The sequence below is a fragment of the Canis lupus genome, chromosome 28 (assembly GCF_011100685.1).
Source record: "Canis lupus familiaris isolate Mischka breed German Shepherd chromosome 28, alternate assembly UU_Cfam_GSD_1.0, whole genome shotgun sequence".
NCBI classification, from domain to species: Eukaryota; Metazoa; Chordata; class Mammalia; order Carnivora; family Canidae; genus Canis; species Canis lupus.
In genome coordinates, this window is record NC_049249.1 from 11174866 (window position 1) to 11188989 (window position 14124).

The 14124-nt window shown below is 53.4% G+C and overlaps 1 protein-coding gene across 1 annotated transcript; it reads right to left on the bottom strand.

Moving 5' to 3' along the window:
- Positions 1 to 3340: 3340 nt before the first annotated feature.
- On the bottom strand, positions 3341 to 11932 carry SFRP5 (secreted frizzled related protein 5). The gene is made up of 3 exons (XM_038578460.1): positions 11410 to 11932; positions 9153 to 9230; positions 3341 to 7481 (listed from the first exon to the last, which is right to left on the bottom strand). The coding sequence occupies exons 1-3, from the start codon at positions 11930 to 11932 to the stop codon at positions 7135 to 7137; spliced, it is 948 nt and encodes a 315-aa protein (XP_038434388.1). The 3' UTR covers positions 3341 to 7134.
- Between the last annotated feature and the right edge of the window lie 2192 nt (positions 11933 to 14124).

The following is a 14124-nucleotide window of genomic DNA, read 5'->3' on the forward strand; positions in this document are numbered from 1 at the left end:
CAGATTGACTTGAGGCTCCGTCTTGTGACCAAATTGTGAGTGGTTGGGGTTAGGACCAGGACTTGTCAAACACTAAGCAATGCAGGCTTTAGAATGGAAGGATTTTAGCTAATCCTTCTTAGAAAGCAAAAAAGGATTGGTCCCCAGGGAGGCTGAGAGCCAGCCGAAAGAGGATTGGCTGTGAGATGGGACAGATAAGTAGTTCTCTGAAAGCAGGGTTTGTGGGGTGTTTATGGGGTACCAGGCACAGTGATGAATGTTTTGTACACATTCTTTTATTTAATCCTTATGATGGTTCTATGAGGTTGGCACTGTTCTCCCCATTTTATAAGGGAGACATTGAGGCCAAGGGAAGTGAAGTAGTGGCAATGAAAGGTTTGGCCTGGCACCCTGCAGAGTCTTCCAGATGGAGGCCTGGGGCAGTGAAGAGGGCGGGGGAGAGGCCTTGCTTCCAAGGTGAGGTTAGGTTGCAGCCCTGTTCTTGCCCCCAACCCCCCCATGCATGTGCTGCTCTCACAGACCTTGGCCTGGTCCAGGTGGGATTTCGCCTAACTCAGGAACCTCCCCGAGTTGTGGGGCCCTGCCGCCCTGAAGGGCCTCGAGGCACAGCCTGGTGGCAGTAAGAGGTAGGCACTGCTATGGCAGGCCCCATGCTTGGCCTCCTCTGCCATCGGCTGCAGTCATGCTGGAGTGAGTTGCCACAGGGCCATTGGCCCCAGGCCTCTGTGCTGCTTCCTCTGTAAAATGGGTGTGATAGTGATCTCTACATTTTAGGGCTGCTCTGGGGAGTAAATGAGATGATCCACTCTAGGCATGGAGCATGATGCCTGGCGCACAGTAAAAGTTCTACAAATGCCAACCCGTTACTGCCATGCTGGCAATCTTAAGGAAAAGATAACTGTCCTGGGTGGCTTAGAACAGTGTTTTTTGTTTTGTTTTTTGTTTGTTCTTGTTTTCCTTTTTTTTTAAACCAGAGACTAATTTTAGATTATTATTCAGGAAAGAATCTGAGGTCAGAGTGTAGTTTGAAAAAGCCGAGACAATATTATTTTATTTTGGGAAAATGAAAACAAAGCCTAATGTTGGTGAAACAGTTTGTACCACAAGTAGACTTTGGGACATGGGATACTGGGAAACACGGGTTTTATCCATTGGGTCTGGAGCCTTAAAGAAGGGAAGCCAGGGGGTCACCTCCTTGTTCCCTTCAGTGTGTGTGAGGGCCTCAGTGAGAGCAGGCCAGGGATGGATGACTTTCAAGTGCAGGTACCACCTGGAAAATGAAGCCATGGAGGGGTTTACCAGGATTGGATTGTGTCTTACAGCTGGCTGGGGTCCACAGTGTGGAGAGGACCAAATGTGAGGTGGCCTGGGGGACAGACTGTTCATAGTAGAACTGGATGCCTGGTTTAAAAGATGCCTCCAGTTTGCTCTCAGGCACCCATTAGGAGGAATAGTAGCCAGGTTTTGCTCCAGCTCTGGTGATCATTGGGGCAGACCTGGGACAGATAGCCAGCCCCCACAACCTGGCTTGAGTTGTGGGTTCTGTTGATCTTTTTGTGGTTTGGTAGGTGGGGAGCAGTCACTGCCCTGGCAGACTTTGAACTGGTCCTAGTTTCTGGGTTCTTCCAGGATTTGTAGTTGATCTGCTGGCCCTCGGAACTAAAGCCAAACAAAAACTCCATTTTCATGCCCTTACCTCCATGGAACCTTCGAGGCACCCGTTTTGAGAGGCCCTGGCTCAGGCATCTATCCTATAGCTGGTGGCTGGTCCTGAGATCACAGTAACACCTACGTTTATTGAGCACTGTGCCAGGCAACATGCTGAGCATGTTGTTTTTACTTAAACCTCATGGCAATCCCAAAGCTAGGTTCTATTATTAACTCCATTTAACCAATGAGTAAAATAGAGGCCTGGAGAGGTTAAGTAATCTGCCCAAGGTCACGTAACTAGTAAGCTGTGGAGCCAGGGTGTGAATCGTGCCACAGGTACTTGTAGAGGCCTTATCAGAGAAACTTTGGGTGAATACACAGCCTTGGCTGTCACCCTCCCCTCTGTTCTACCTTGCCCCCACTAGCTTACCCCCACTTGCCCCAGGATCTTCAGAGCCACTGAGCTAATGAGAGGGACCTGCCCATCCTGAGCCCTAGCAAAGTAGGCTCAGCCTCCAGGGGAACAGAGGCAGCCTTGTGGCAGGAGCACCCCCCACCCCAGCACCATCCCCCCTTGGTTGGGTCTGTTTCAACACCCCAGAGCAGCACATTCCATTCTCTGGCACAGCTGGGGGTTGGGGATTCCGGATTCCCCACCCAGCTGCCTGTTGGCTGCCTGTTTTCTTCAGGGCCCCAGCAGAGCCTGCTGTCTGTGCTCAGATACTGGGTCCCAGCCACATGCATTCCAGCAGCAACCACCCCCCACGTTGGATTTCCCAAGGAGTGAACTTTAGCCAGGATTACAGCCGACTAAACAGTTGTGGGTTGTGAGCTTCCTTTGTGGGGCTCAAGAGCCTCAAATCTGATGAGGCTGAGAGGGGAGGAGGGGTCGGGTAGGCTGCTTTGGGTCAGGAGAAAAGCTGCTGTCTGAGGCTGGCTCCTCTGCTACTGTCAGGGCCCTTGGAGTGGGATCTGAGGAGGGCTCCCAGAAATCTTCCTCTGAGGGTGGCAGAGGCATTGCTGTCTGTATCCCACCCCTACTTGGCGTCACCCCCTGCAAGCAGTAGTATAGTGGTTAAGAGCCTGGGGTCAAATCCTGGCACCACTACTATGTACAAGCTGTGTGTCCTTCAATAAGTTCATTGACCTCTCTGAACCCCAGCCTTCTCATTAAAATGGTGATAATAATACTAACCTCAAAGGGCTGTTGGCAGGCTTAAATTAGAATATCAGAGTGAGGGGTGCCTGGGTGGCTCAGTTGGTTGAGCGTCTGACTCTTGATTTTTGGCTCAGGTCATGATCTCAGGGTTGTGAGATCAAGCCCTGAGTTGGACTCTGCGCTCAGTGCAGGGTCTGCTTGAGGATTCTCTCTCCTTTTCACTCTCTGCCCCTCCCCACTCATGTGGGTGCGCACGTACACTTTCTCTCTCAAATAAATAAAATCTTTCTTTTCTTTTTTTTAATAAAATCTTTTTTTTTTTTATATTTTTTTTTTTTTTTTTTTTTTTTTTTTTAAGATTTTTATTTTATTTATTTATTCATAGAGTCAGAGAGAGAGAGAGGCAGAGACACAGGCAGAGGGAGAAGCAGGCATCATACAGAGAGCCTGATGTGGGACTCGATCCAGGGTCTCCAGGATCACGCCGTGGGCTGCAGGCGGCGCTAAACCGCTGCGCCACCGGGGCTGCCCTAATAAAATCTTTAAAAAAAAAAAAAAAAGAATACCAGAGTGCTTAGAGTAGTGCGTGTCATCTAGCATGGGCTTGATATTTATTGATTACTAGTATTATTATATGTCTTCTCCCTTCTACTGGCTTCTACTCCCTTCTACATACCCCCCAGGAATGTATTTTCTGAAGTAAAATGCCAAATGTAGGTTCTGACCTCCTGAAAGTAGCAATTCTGGGTTTTAGGTGAGATGTTCCTGTCTTCTTTCTGCCTTAACAAATCAGGAATGTACTGAGTACCTGTTATGTGCAGGCACCATGCTAAGCCAGGTCAAGGCCTTTGATTAGTAAAATATTAATTATCATTTAATGAATATCTTCTAAATGCTGGGCACTAGTTCCAGGAACTTTTCATGTGTTTCCCCACTTACCACTCAGCCACTCTGTGAAATAGACATTATTACTCCATTTTATAGTTAGGCAGTGTCCCTAATGTCACATGGTCACTAAGTCACAGGATTGGAACCTAAAACTGGGCCCTACTACCTCTTTTCATGTGATCCTGAGTATTTTTTTTAAAATACTTATTTTTAGAGGAGGTGTGTGAGTTGGGGGAGGGGCAGAGACAGAGAGGGAGAAGCAGACTCCCAGCTGGATGCAGATCCCGATGACCCTGAGATCATGACCTGAGCCAGAATGAAGAGTCAGATGCTTAACTGACTGAGCCACCCAGGCACCCTTGATCCTGAATATTTAGCATCCTGCCCAAAATCCTTCCTGTTCTTTATCAGAACTCTGATTTTGTACCCAACTGAAACACTTGACTTCCTTTACTCCCTTGCAACTAGGGGTGGCCATGTGACTTAGTTCTGGCCGGTGAGCTAAAAGTGGAAATCTACCAGGTGGGACTTGTTGGGAAATTACTGTTTTCCTGATCAAAAGGGCCAGAGGCAGCTGACATGCTGTTTTTGCTCCCCTTCTCTGCCTTGCTGCCTGGAATGTGGTTGAGAAGTGGTGAGGAGGAGGCACTGTTTGTAACCACGAGAACAGAAGCCATCCTCTGGCAGAGCAGGAAGACCAAATGAGTCTGGGACATGGACCTCCCACCTGTCCATCTCCAGACCTCTCTTATGGGGATGCCCTCGTTTCTTGAGGTTTCTGTCAGATGTAGTCATTCACTGACACACAGCCCAGATGCTCCCTGGGCAGCACCACCTGTCTCTTCAGACCGGCCAGCGGGGAGCGTGTTGTGACCGCAGGAAATGAAGGGTGGGCCTAGGCCTTGTGAGGCCTCCCCTGGTTTGGGGGAAGATTCTTCTTGGTCCTAGGGAGGAGACTGCTGGGGGCTCTGACAATAGATGCTGGGGAACAGAGCTGATACATAGAGCATGACCCCTGTGTTGGTGGGTGGGTGAGGAGGGTCTTGCCGGGGCTTCCCGGGATGGGTTAAGGGAGCCTCTCCCCCCGCCTGCTCCATCTCACTGGCTGCCAGCACCTGACAGAGATCAGTATTGTGATCCTGCCAGAAGTAGCTTGAGTCCTGTGTGTTCAGTGGAAAAATAATCCTGGGCCCTGGTTGACCATAGAAGTGTCCGTAAATATTTGGTTGGGGTAGGAGGCTGGGAGACAAGGGGCAGATTCAGGGAGCTGGTAGGCTGGGCAGGCTTTGGGTGAGGGTGGGTGGCAGTGGCTTCCTCAGAGTTGAGGAGAAACAAGCAGGCCTCTGCTGCTCCTGACCTGTGGTGAGGCCACCTGACTGCCCAGGGAGGTGATTTACGGGCAGGCTGTCAGACCACCTGTTAGTTCACAATTGGCCCCACAGCAGAATTTGGACCCTTTTGCCTTCTTCATTTCTCTATGGCATCCTGCTTCTCTGAGAGCCCTGGAAGCCGAGTGCTCACAAGGGAATGCAGCTGCAGTGTCTTGGAGGAACAGGAAGCCTCGACTGGACTTGGTAGCTAGACTCTCACTATTGAGGAAAGCTGCTCTGGGGGTGTCCCCAGCCCCTGCTCTGGATACATCTGCCTTGTTCCTCAGCATCTGATGACAAACTCCAAGTCTCTTTCCTGGTGCCACCCCTTCCAAATGCTGGTCATCTGAGTGCAGGAACCTGTTGCCTCCCTTTCAAGCCTCCTCCCCTCCCTGCCCCATTCTGCTCCAGGTAGCAGCACCATCTGCTCTGAGCTCGCTGAAGAAGTCCTCAGTTAGAATAGCCACTTCCTGCATGCTGGACCGAGATCCTTCCAGCTGAGTTCCCCTCAGCCCCTCCCCCTCCTCCTGCCTCAGATCAAGGTCTTCAACCCAGGCTGCATACCACCCCAGGGAGCTTATAGAGATTCAGATTTCTGAGCACCCTCCAGATATTCAGATTTAATTGCTTAAGTGGGGCCCCCATTTTGCAAAAGCTCTCTAGGTGATTTGAAGGTTTATGTGTTAAAATGCAGATTCTGAAACAGCAGGCCTGGGGTGGGGCCTGAGCTTTTGTGTTTCTCACCAGCTCTAGGCAATGCTGCTCCTCTGGTCCCTGTGGCACTTGCCTACACCATTATCCCCACCCAGTTCAGACCAGTGCAGAGGGTGGGAGATAGGGGTGGAGGGGATGGGGGCGTGGAGGGGGTGGTGTGTGTGTGTGTGTGTGTGTGTGTGTGTATATAGAGTGTCACAGGGGTAGGAATTGACTTGTGTATAGGCCCTTGGCTCTTCAGAGTAGTGCCCAGTGGTCCAGCCTTCTTGGGATCTGAGGAGCAGGTATTTCCAGGGACGTGCTTCAGGACTGTGGAGCCTTTTGACCCTGGGAGCAGACTGGGGATCTTGGTGTCTCTCTCCTTCTTTGGGAAAAAAGGATGGTTATCTCCCTTCCTCACTTAGTGCTGGGGAAGAGCAGGGTGATCCTCACTCTGTGCTCTCGGGATCCTACAAGAACATGGGTGTTGCTCTTAGGCATTCCAAGTATGTCTGTGTGGACAGGCTGTGGGTTATGACAAGGGCCTCTTTCTAAAAGTCTCTTCTGAACCTCCCTCTCCCCACCTTTGGGGACCAGCTGACAAATAACCTAGTCAAAACCAACTGTTGTTTTCTTTGATTTAATTAAAAACTTAAAAAAAAAATTAGAAACCAGACCTTGCCTGCATCAGATCTAGTACTTGTGGCCTTGCAACGGTGGTGATAATTTACTCATCAGGGTTACAGGGACATACGAAGGCTGAAGAACAAACCCCAAAAAGCGGCTTCTGGGAGGGGGTTTGGGCTGGGCTTCTCTCCAGGTTTGCAGGAAGGGGAAGAGATGGGGAAGGTGGAGAACTGTGGCTGGAGGGTGCTGTGACCCTAATGCCTCTCCTCTGGGGGGACTCTGATGACACAAGTGGGCAGTGGAGGTAAGGAACTGTCCCCCCAAATAGCTCAGCCTAATACTGAGACTTTCCTCTTCAAGGCAAGGCTTCATCACCGACAGAGGGGAGCAGACGCCATGGTCTACTCCGGAAACTACCTCCTCGGGCTGCTCAGAGCCCCTCCATGCTTCTCGCTCTCTCCTCCACCTACTTTCTGAAACCCTGGAGTTCCTTCCCAAATGAGAAAGCCCTGCTTCTAAAAGAAGAAGTCCCCAAGGACCCAGAACCCCTCAGTTAAGAGCAGCTCAGGCTCCATGCCCATTCCTTAAGACCTGTGCTGGTAATAGCTCTGCATGGGACCACTCAGGCAGGGGCTGGGTCAGCCTGGGAAGAGGGGTGAGGCCAAGTGGGCAGAAAGAGAGAGTGTGCCTCAGGGGTGGAGAGAGGGCAAGGCACAGCTGGCTACATGAGGCAGGGAGGCGCGCCCTTTAGTGGGGTTCAGCGGCCCCATAGAAGAAGGGGTAGTAGAGGGAGCAGGGATATGAGAACATGAATTTGACTGCGAACTTCATCTCCTTATTCTTTTTGTCCCAGCGGTAGACGGCCATAAGCAGCAGCTGTCCGTCCACCTTGCGGCCCATGACCAGGAAGCTGCCAGCCAGGCTGTCCAGCTGTGGGCAGGGGCAGCTAGCACCGTTCTTCATGTGCAGCACGAGCCTCTTGGTGTCCTTGCGCTTCAGGGGGCCAGGCTTGAGTAGCTTCTTCTTTTTCTGGGCTCCAATCAGCTTCCGGTCCCCATTCTCTAGCTTGATCTCCTTGATGCGCATTTTAACCACTGTGTGTGTGCACACATGTGGAGGGGGTAGACAGAGGGACAATGTGAGAGTGGGCAGGTGTGCTCAGGATGCTGGTGGGCCCCCAGTGAGTGCTTGTGCCTGAAGCTCCAAGCCTAGGCCTTGGTGAGGTGGGCTTATATGGGTACATTTTCATATTTTTGAAGATTTTATCATGTGCAGGACTTGCACTGACATTCTCATGCTTCATCTTTGAGGTAGGAGGGAAATGAGGTTTGGAGAGGGGGTGACCTGTCAGACTTGTAGAGCCTAAAGTGAACCAAGGTCTAACACCCCAGAGCCCATGCCTTTCCAGGATAACACAGGCAGGGTGGGGAGCACCTGATGGGGAGTGGAGCAGGGCATTGGGCTCCCCAGGGAGGGAAATGCTTCAGGTGGAGCTGACCAACTGGAGGGGTGGTTTGGTGGGGAGAGGTCCTTGTGACAGAGGGAGGCTGGACTTCATGATCCCTGGGGCTGCTTCTAAATGAGATTTCTGGCTCTGTGTGTGTGTGTGTGTGTGTATAGCAGTGGTGGGCTGGCAAATGTTTGACAGCTGGCCCTGGGGAGGGAGGTGCTCTGTAGCATGTGCTGGTTTCCATGGGGTAACCCCCCCCACCCCCCCGCACACACACACCATGGCCTACTGCATCACAGAGCATTGGATTGAGAAGCATGCACACAACCATCTTTTGTGATCTGTGTAAGACTATAGTATATGGGTGAGAGTGTGATGTTTAGTGCTGTGTATTTTATGTATGAGAGTGTGTCTATGGTGTTTTTGGAGTGTGAATATAGGGGTGAGGGAGGTGGTTAAAGGCTAGAAAGTGGTAGGGGTGACTGACCATCCCAGGGTGGCTGTAGAGAGCCTAATAAGTTGTGGGTTGGGAGTCTAGAGCTGGAGGGGACTCACTTAGGCTAGTCTACCCCTTCTTCAGCCTCTGGACCCCCATCTCTGTGAGCAACCAGGGAGATGCCAGAGGATGACTGTTCACCCAGGGAAGGAAATTGTTATAAAATTTCATTCTTTCTCTCTCTTGGGCAGAGGCATACACACACCTTACAATAGTAGTATTCTCTTTCCAAGCAGACTAATGACATAAAAGACTCAAGTAAGGATTTCATTGCTCTCTGTTTTTTCAGAAAGGGAGGCTAATACACAAAACAGCATTCCACTTGGCAAAGGCCACGTGCTGGGTCGTGTGGTCCTGACTAGACTTGGCTCACTGTCCCAGGAATGGAGAGGTTCCAGGATGAAGCTCCCCTGGCCAGAGGTGCCCAGGGATGAGGGTGCTGCACTTCCATCCTGGGGCCCAGCTCTTTCCCTGATGCCCCTGTCCATCTCCAGGCTTAGCTTGCTTTTCCTGAAGAGGATCCAGCCCTGGAGGCCCCTCTGTGGGCAGGTGCCAAGGGAGGGCTGCAAGAGCCTTGGCCAGGAGTGGTTTTGGGGCCCATAGACCATGGCCTTGAGGGGCTTCTGAAGCCCCTGGGATGACCTGCAGAATGAGGTGCATTTCTTTGGGGAGAGGGTTCAGGGTCATAATCAGACCCGTGATGCAAACAGTCTTAGTATTCACTAAGATAGTTGTGGACACGTGTGTTCGTGTGTGTGTGTGTGTGTGTGTCAAGGAGGAGAGGAATTGGGGGAGCGGCCACATGGGCCCCACACTCACCGAAGTCACTGGAACACATCTGCTCCATGAGGCCATCGGCACTATGCTCCATCTCACACTGGGTGCAGATCTTGGTCACTGAAGAGGGAAGCAGGGGTGGGGTTGAGGGAGGCTGATAAGGGAATCAGAGTCCAAAAAAGCCACTCGAGTACAGGCTTATCCCACTGATGAGCCACCTCCCCCTGTCAAGCCTCCACTCTCATCAGGAAATGGGATGATGGTAATGATGCTCACTGAGGAGTTGTGAGGTTCAAAAGAGACAAGGTTACAGTGGCACCTTGCAGTAGGCACAATTGCTCCATGACCCTGGCAACTGCCACTATGATGTGCATTGTCTTCCAAACTTTGTTTCGTTTAATCCCCAGCCTATGAAGTAGGTATTATTCTTATTAAAGAAAAGAAGACTGAGGCCCAGAGTGGCTACTCAAGTCTGCAAAACTATTGTGAACTGAGCTTAGAACTCAGCATTTGTGACTCCTGGGCTAGTGCTGAGATGGGGGTATCTGCAGGGTTTTTCTAGGAACACAGGGTCCGGACAGGTGGGGAAACAAGTGACTCTGGCAGGGCAGAGGCTGTGGTAAGCTGAAGAGCATCCTCCTCTACGGTGGGCAGCTTAGCATTACCAGAACTTTTGATTTTTTCAAGGGAAGCCCAAGCTCTTTAATTTTTATGTGAAATATTCTCAGTTTTTTTTTTTATTATTATTCTCAGTTTTATTGTGGCCACACAAACACTTCAGGGTGCCTCTGGTTCTCTGCCACCACATCTGCTCTCTGTCCTCTGTCTCTGCCTCCAGGTGGGTGCCACATCACAGGGGAAAGTGGGCTTCAGAGAGGTCAGAAGCATGAGGGCAGAGTGAGGGGGGATTCCGAGCTGAGCCCGAGCCCAGGACTTCCCTTCCCTGCTGTCGAGGCTGTTAATCCATGGCTTCCAAGAGAACCAGAAAAGGAACCATGCTGGGATCCCTGCTAGGGGCTGTGCTATCTCTCCTTGAGCTGGCTTCCTGGTCCCATTTCCAACCCACGAACAGGGGTGTTTCCCTTCTCTCAACACTCCCCAGTCACAGGACCCCTACCCAACTGACTCTCAGGAGGGACATGGGAGTGTAGGATCAAGGGCTGTGTGGATGAGGTTAGCCCTGAGGAGGTGGGTAGGGTATGGTGGAGTCCAGTTGCTTTTGGGGGGCTGGATCAGATAGAAAATGGGAAAGCAGTGCTGCCCCTTGGGGGAGTCCCAGCATCAGGGGCTCCTTAGACTCTCGAATTAACTGCCCAAACAAAGCCCTTCTGCTCACTGCCACTGTTTTATTCTCCTGTCTGGTGCCCAGCCCAGGCTTACTCTGGAAGGAGTTTGGCATTTGGGGCAGGGGTGGGGGCTGCACAGTGAAGGGAAGCTGAGACCAGGGAGGAACTAGGGGAAATGGGACTCGGGGTGGGTGGGAGGTGGCACTTAGGATCTCACAGGGTTCTGGAACCTGAGCTCATTTCCTATATTACTTATGGAAAAAGTGAGGTTCAAAGTTAAGCAACAACTAAGGAGGCTCCTGGTTAGTGGCAGAGCCTGGTAAGCTGCTCTTCTGCACTGAACTTTACCTGAAGGTCTCCCAACTGGGGGATTTTGGGAAGAGAGTACAAGAAATTCGGGTTCCCAGGTACAGAAAATGGGATGAGTGTGTGTGTGTATGTGTGTGTGTGTGTGGAACCATAGCCCAGGAATGCACTTAGCTCACGATTTTTACACTACATCCCTTCCATAGGCTCCCCTCCCCTCTCAGGTTGTCAACGTGGGGTGGTGGTGATGCTTGTTTTGGTGCCCTGGGGTCCAGAGCTGTGGTGGAGGTGACTGGGCCTGGGCATTCTTGGGCTGAGAGAGGCCATAAGACATTTATGAGGATGCCTCAGAATGGGGGGAGGGGACAGCATTGGGGTTACCCAGGGATTCCAGCGTCTTGGGAAGGTCAGCGCTGCGAGGGGCGCGAGGGGCATCATTGGGAACGAAGCTGGAATGCGTAGAACCAGTGAGCTTGTCCAGAGCTGCGAGAAGGCCCTACTCTGGGAGTTTGTGGGGAGGCTGGCAGGGGGGCAGCGGGGGGGTGCAATTCCCGGGCATGCATGCAGGGCTGGGTAAAGGCGTGTGTGTGCGTGTGTGTGTGTGTGTGTGTGTGTGAGCGGGTGGCGCCTCCGCGGGGCCCCGCAGAGCAGTGCTAAGGGCCCAGCTCCCGCGGGCGCCCGGGGGCTGGCGGCGGCGGCGGCGCTACCTGGAGGCGCGGTGGCAGGCAGGTGTCCGAACTGCATGGCGATGCAGAGGTCGTTGTCCAGGGGGAACTTGTGGCAGTGCAGCATCTCGGGCCAGGGGAAGCCGTAGGCCTCCATGAGCGGCGCGCAGCCGGCGCGCACGGCCTCGCACAGCGAGCGGCACGGGTAGATGGGCCGGTCGAGGCAGACGGGCGCGAAGAGCGAGCAGAGGAAGACCTGCGTGTCCGAGTGGCAGCGCTTGGCCAGCAGCGGCAGCCAGCTGCTCGCCTGCTGCTTCACCTCGGCCAGGCTCTCGTGCTCCAGCAGGTTGGGCAGCCGCATGCGCTTGTAGCCCACGGTGTGGCAGAGCGGCAGGTCGGCGGGGATGTCGAGGCACTGCGGCGGCTTGGAGTACGAGCGCCCGTGCAGCGGCTCCGCCTGCCAGCCGTAGTAGTCGTACTCCTCGGCGCCCGCCGGCGCCCCGTGCAGCGCCCCCAGCAGCAGCGCCAGCGCGGCCGCCCGCGCGCCCCCCGCCGGCCCCCGCATGGCACGCGGCGTCTCCAGCGGCCCCGCGCCCGCGCAGCCGCCCCGCCGCCGCCGCCGTGGCCCGAGTGCCCGCAGCCTTCGCTCGGCTCCCGGCGCGCCGACCGATCCTGGCACCTCCCACCCCGGGGCTCCGGCCTCGCCGCGCGCCCCAGCCAATCTCCGGCCGCCGCCCCCGGCCCAGGCGCGGAGGCGAGGTGGAGCCCCTCGGCCCCTCCCGCCGCCTCGCGCGCGCCCCGCCCCGCGCACCCACTCCCCTGCCTCGGCGCGGGGCTCGCTCGCCTCCCGGGGCGTTCCCCGCCGACCGCGTTCGCCATCCTTCTCCTTATCTCCCTCCGCCACAGCCTCCCCTGTTCCTTTTCTCGCTCACTCCACTTGCTTATCTGTCGTCTCGGCCTTTCCCCTCCGCTCTGCTTTCTCTTCCCTGACACCTCGGCTCTCCCTTCCCCTGGCGGCCCACACCCGCCTGCTCCGGGAGGGCAGGGCTCCGGCCGTCCGTCTTCAAGCCTGTGTTTGAGCTCCTGCCTGGTTCCGGCACGGTGTTGGCTGCCGGGAATCAGAGATGGATCTGACCCAGGAACTCCCCCCCCCCCCCCCCACCTCCAGGGACACCCTAGCCTAGTGGGGCCAAGGTAATCATAACTGCGTTCAGGGAGCTCCGAGTGCCTGTGGACACTGCACGGCACCTCACTGCCTTATCGCCTTCTATCTCTATTGATAGCTAATACTTCTTGGGTACTAACTGTACCCAGGCGTTCTAACTGTATGTCGGCATTCTCACAGTATTGCTGTAATAAGGCGAATGGGTACTGTTATTATCTTCACTTTACAGATAAAGGTACCCAGGCAAAGAGAGGAGTTAAGTGAGGATAGGGGCCAGGACTTGACCCCTGGTGGTCTGGTTCCAGAGTCAGAAACAAGGTACAATCAGGAGGTCTGGATTCAGAGTCTACAGGCTTGCTGGCTTTGGGGGACTTCAATCACATAGCTAATAGGTGAGGGAGCCAGGATTTGAATCCAGGTTTGAGTTTCAAAGGCCAGGGCTTAACTACTCTGCCCTAAGATAAATTCCAACCCAGGACAGGAAAGGCTGAGGAAGAGGAAGAAACTGATGATGTACAGGGAGGCATCAGGGAGGAGGCCTTCAAGGACCCCATGATTGGGATCTTTTCCTTCTGCCTGAACCCTGCCTTCCATTGGCTTTCCTGTGGGAGGAGCTTTGGAGAAATGCTTGAGGGTTGGAGAGCTTCTTCTTGAGAGCCTGACCTGAGACCTGACCTCCTCAGTCCTTGGTGGGGAGGTCCCCTGGGGAGGTGTCTTGCGGCACTCCAGGGGCTGGATCTGCACTTGCCCCCCTCTGCTTCTGCCCTTATACTTCCTATCCCCTACCATCCTGAATGTTTCCAAGTCTCCTGTCTCTTCATGGATCTGTCCTTGCAGTGGTAGTAGAGAGAGGTGAGGCTCCACTCTTCTTAATATTCTGCAGACACACATGAAGCACCTACTCTGTACAAGGCTTGAGGTGTAGTATACATGTCACATATAAGGATCCCGAAATGCAGAAGACATAGTCTCTGCTCCAATTCGATCTGGTGTGAGAAAAAGACCAAAGGCAGGGCAGAGGAAACAGAGGACATTTAGCAGACAGAGCCCCACGTGGGGGCGAAAGAGCTTGAAGGGGTTCTAGGGATGACCTGCCAGAAGGTAAAGGACCACTCCCTGTGGGACCAGGCAGTGGAATGTAGTAATGGTGCAAGAGCCTGAGCTTTGTGGACAAAGCCAAGTTGAAGTCTAAGTGATGTTGGGCAAGTATTTAGCCATTCTGACCATCCATTTTCTTGTTTGTAAAATGGAACGTTCTCAACAGTTATTGTGAGAGGCAAACAAAATGCTGCATGAAAAGAAAGCCCCCTGCATAGTGCCACACATAATAGCACCTAGGAATGTAAGATGTCTAAGGGATGTATGACTTCAGGGTAAAAATGTGATGTGTGTTCTGAGAGGTCTCTTGGGTACCTTGGCCCTGGCTGTGGTTTGGGACTCCGAGCAGTAGTTCTGTTCCCTGTGCTCCAGCTTACCCTTACTCTGCTGCAGGCTTGGCAGGGCTTCTGTGCTGCAGGGGAGGTGTGGTCTTGTGCACAGGCAGGCGGCGATGGCGCTCCCCAGGTGAAGTGCAGGGTGCTGGCTCCCGAGGC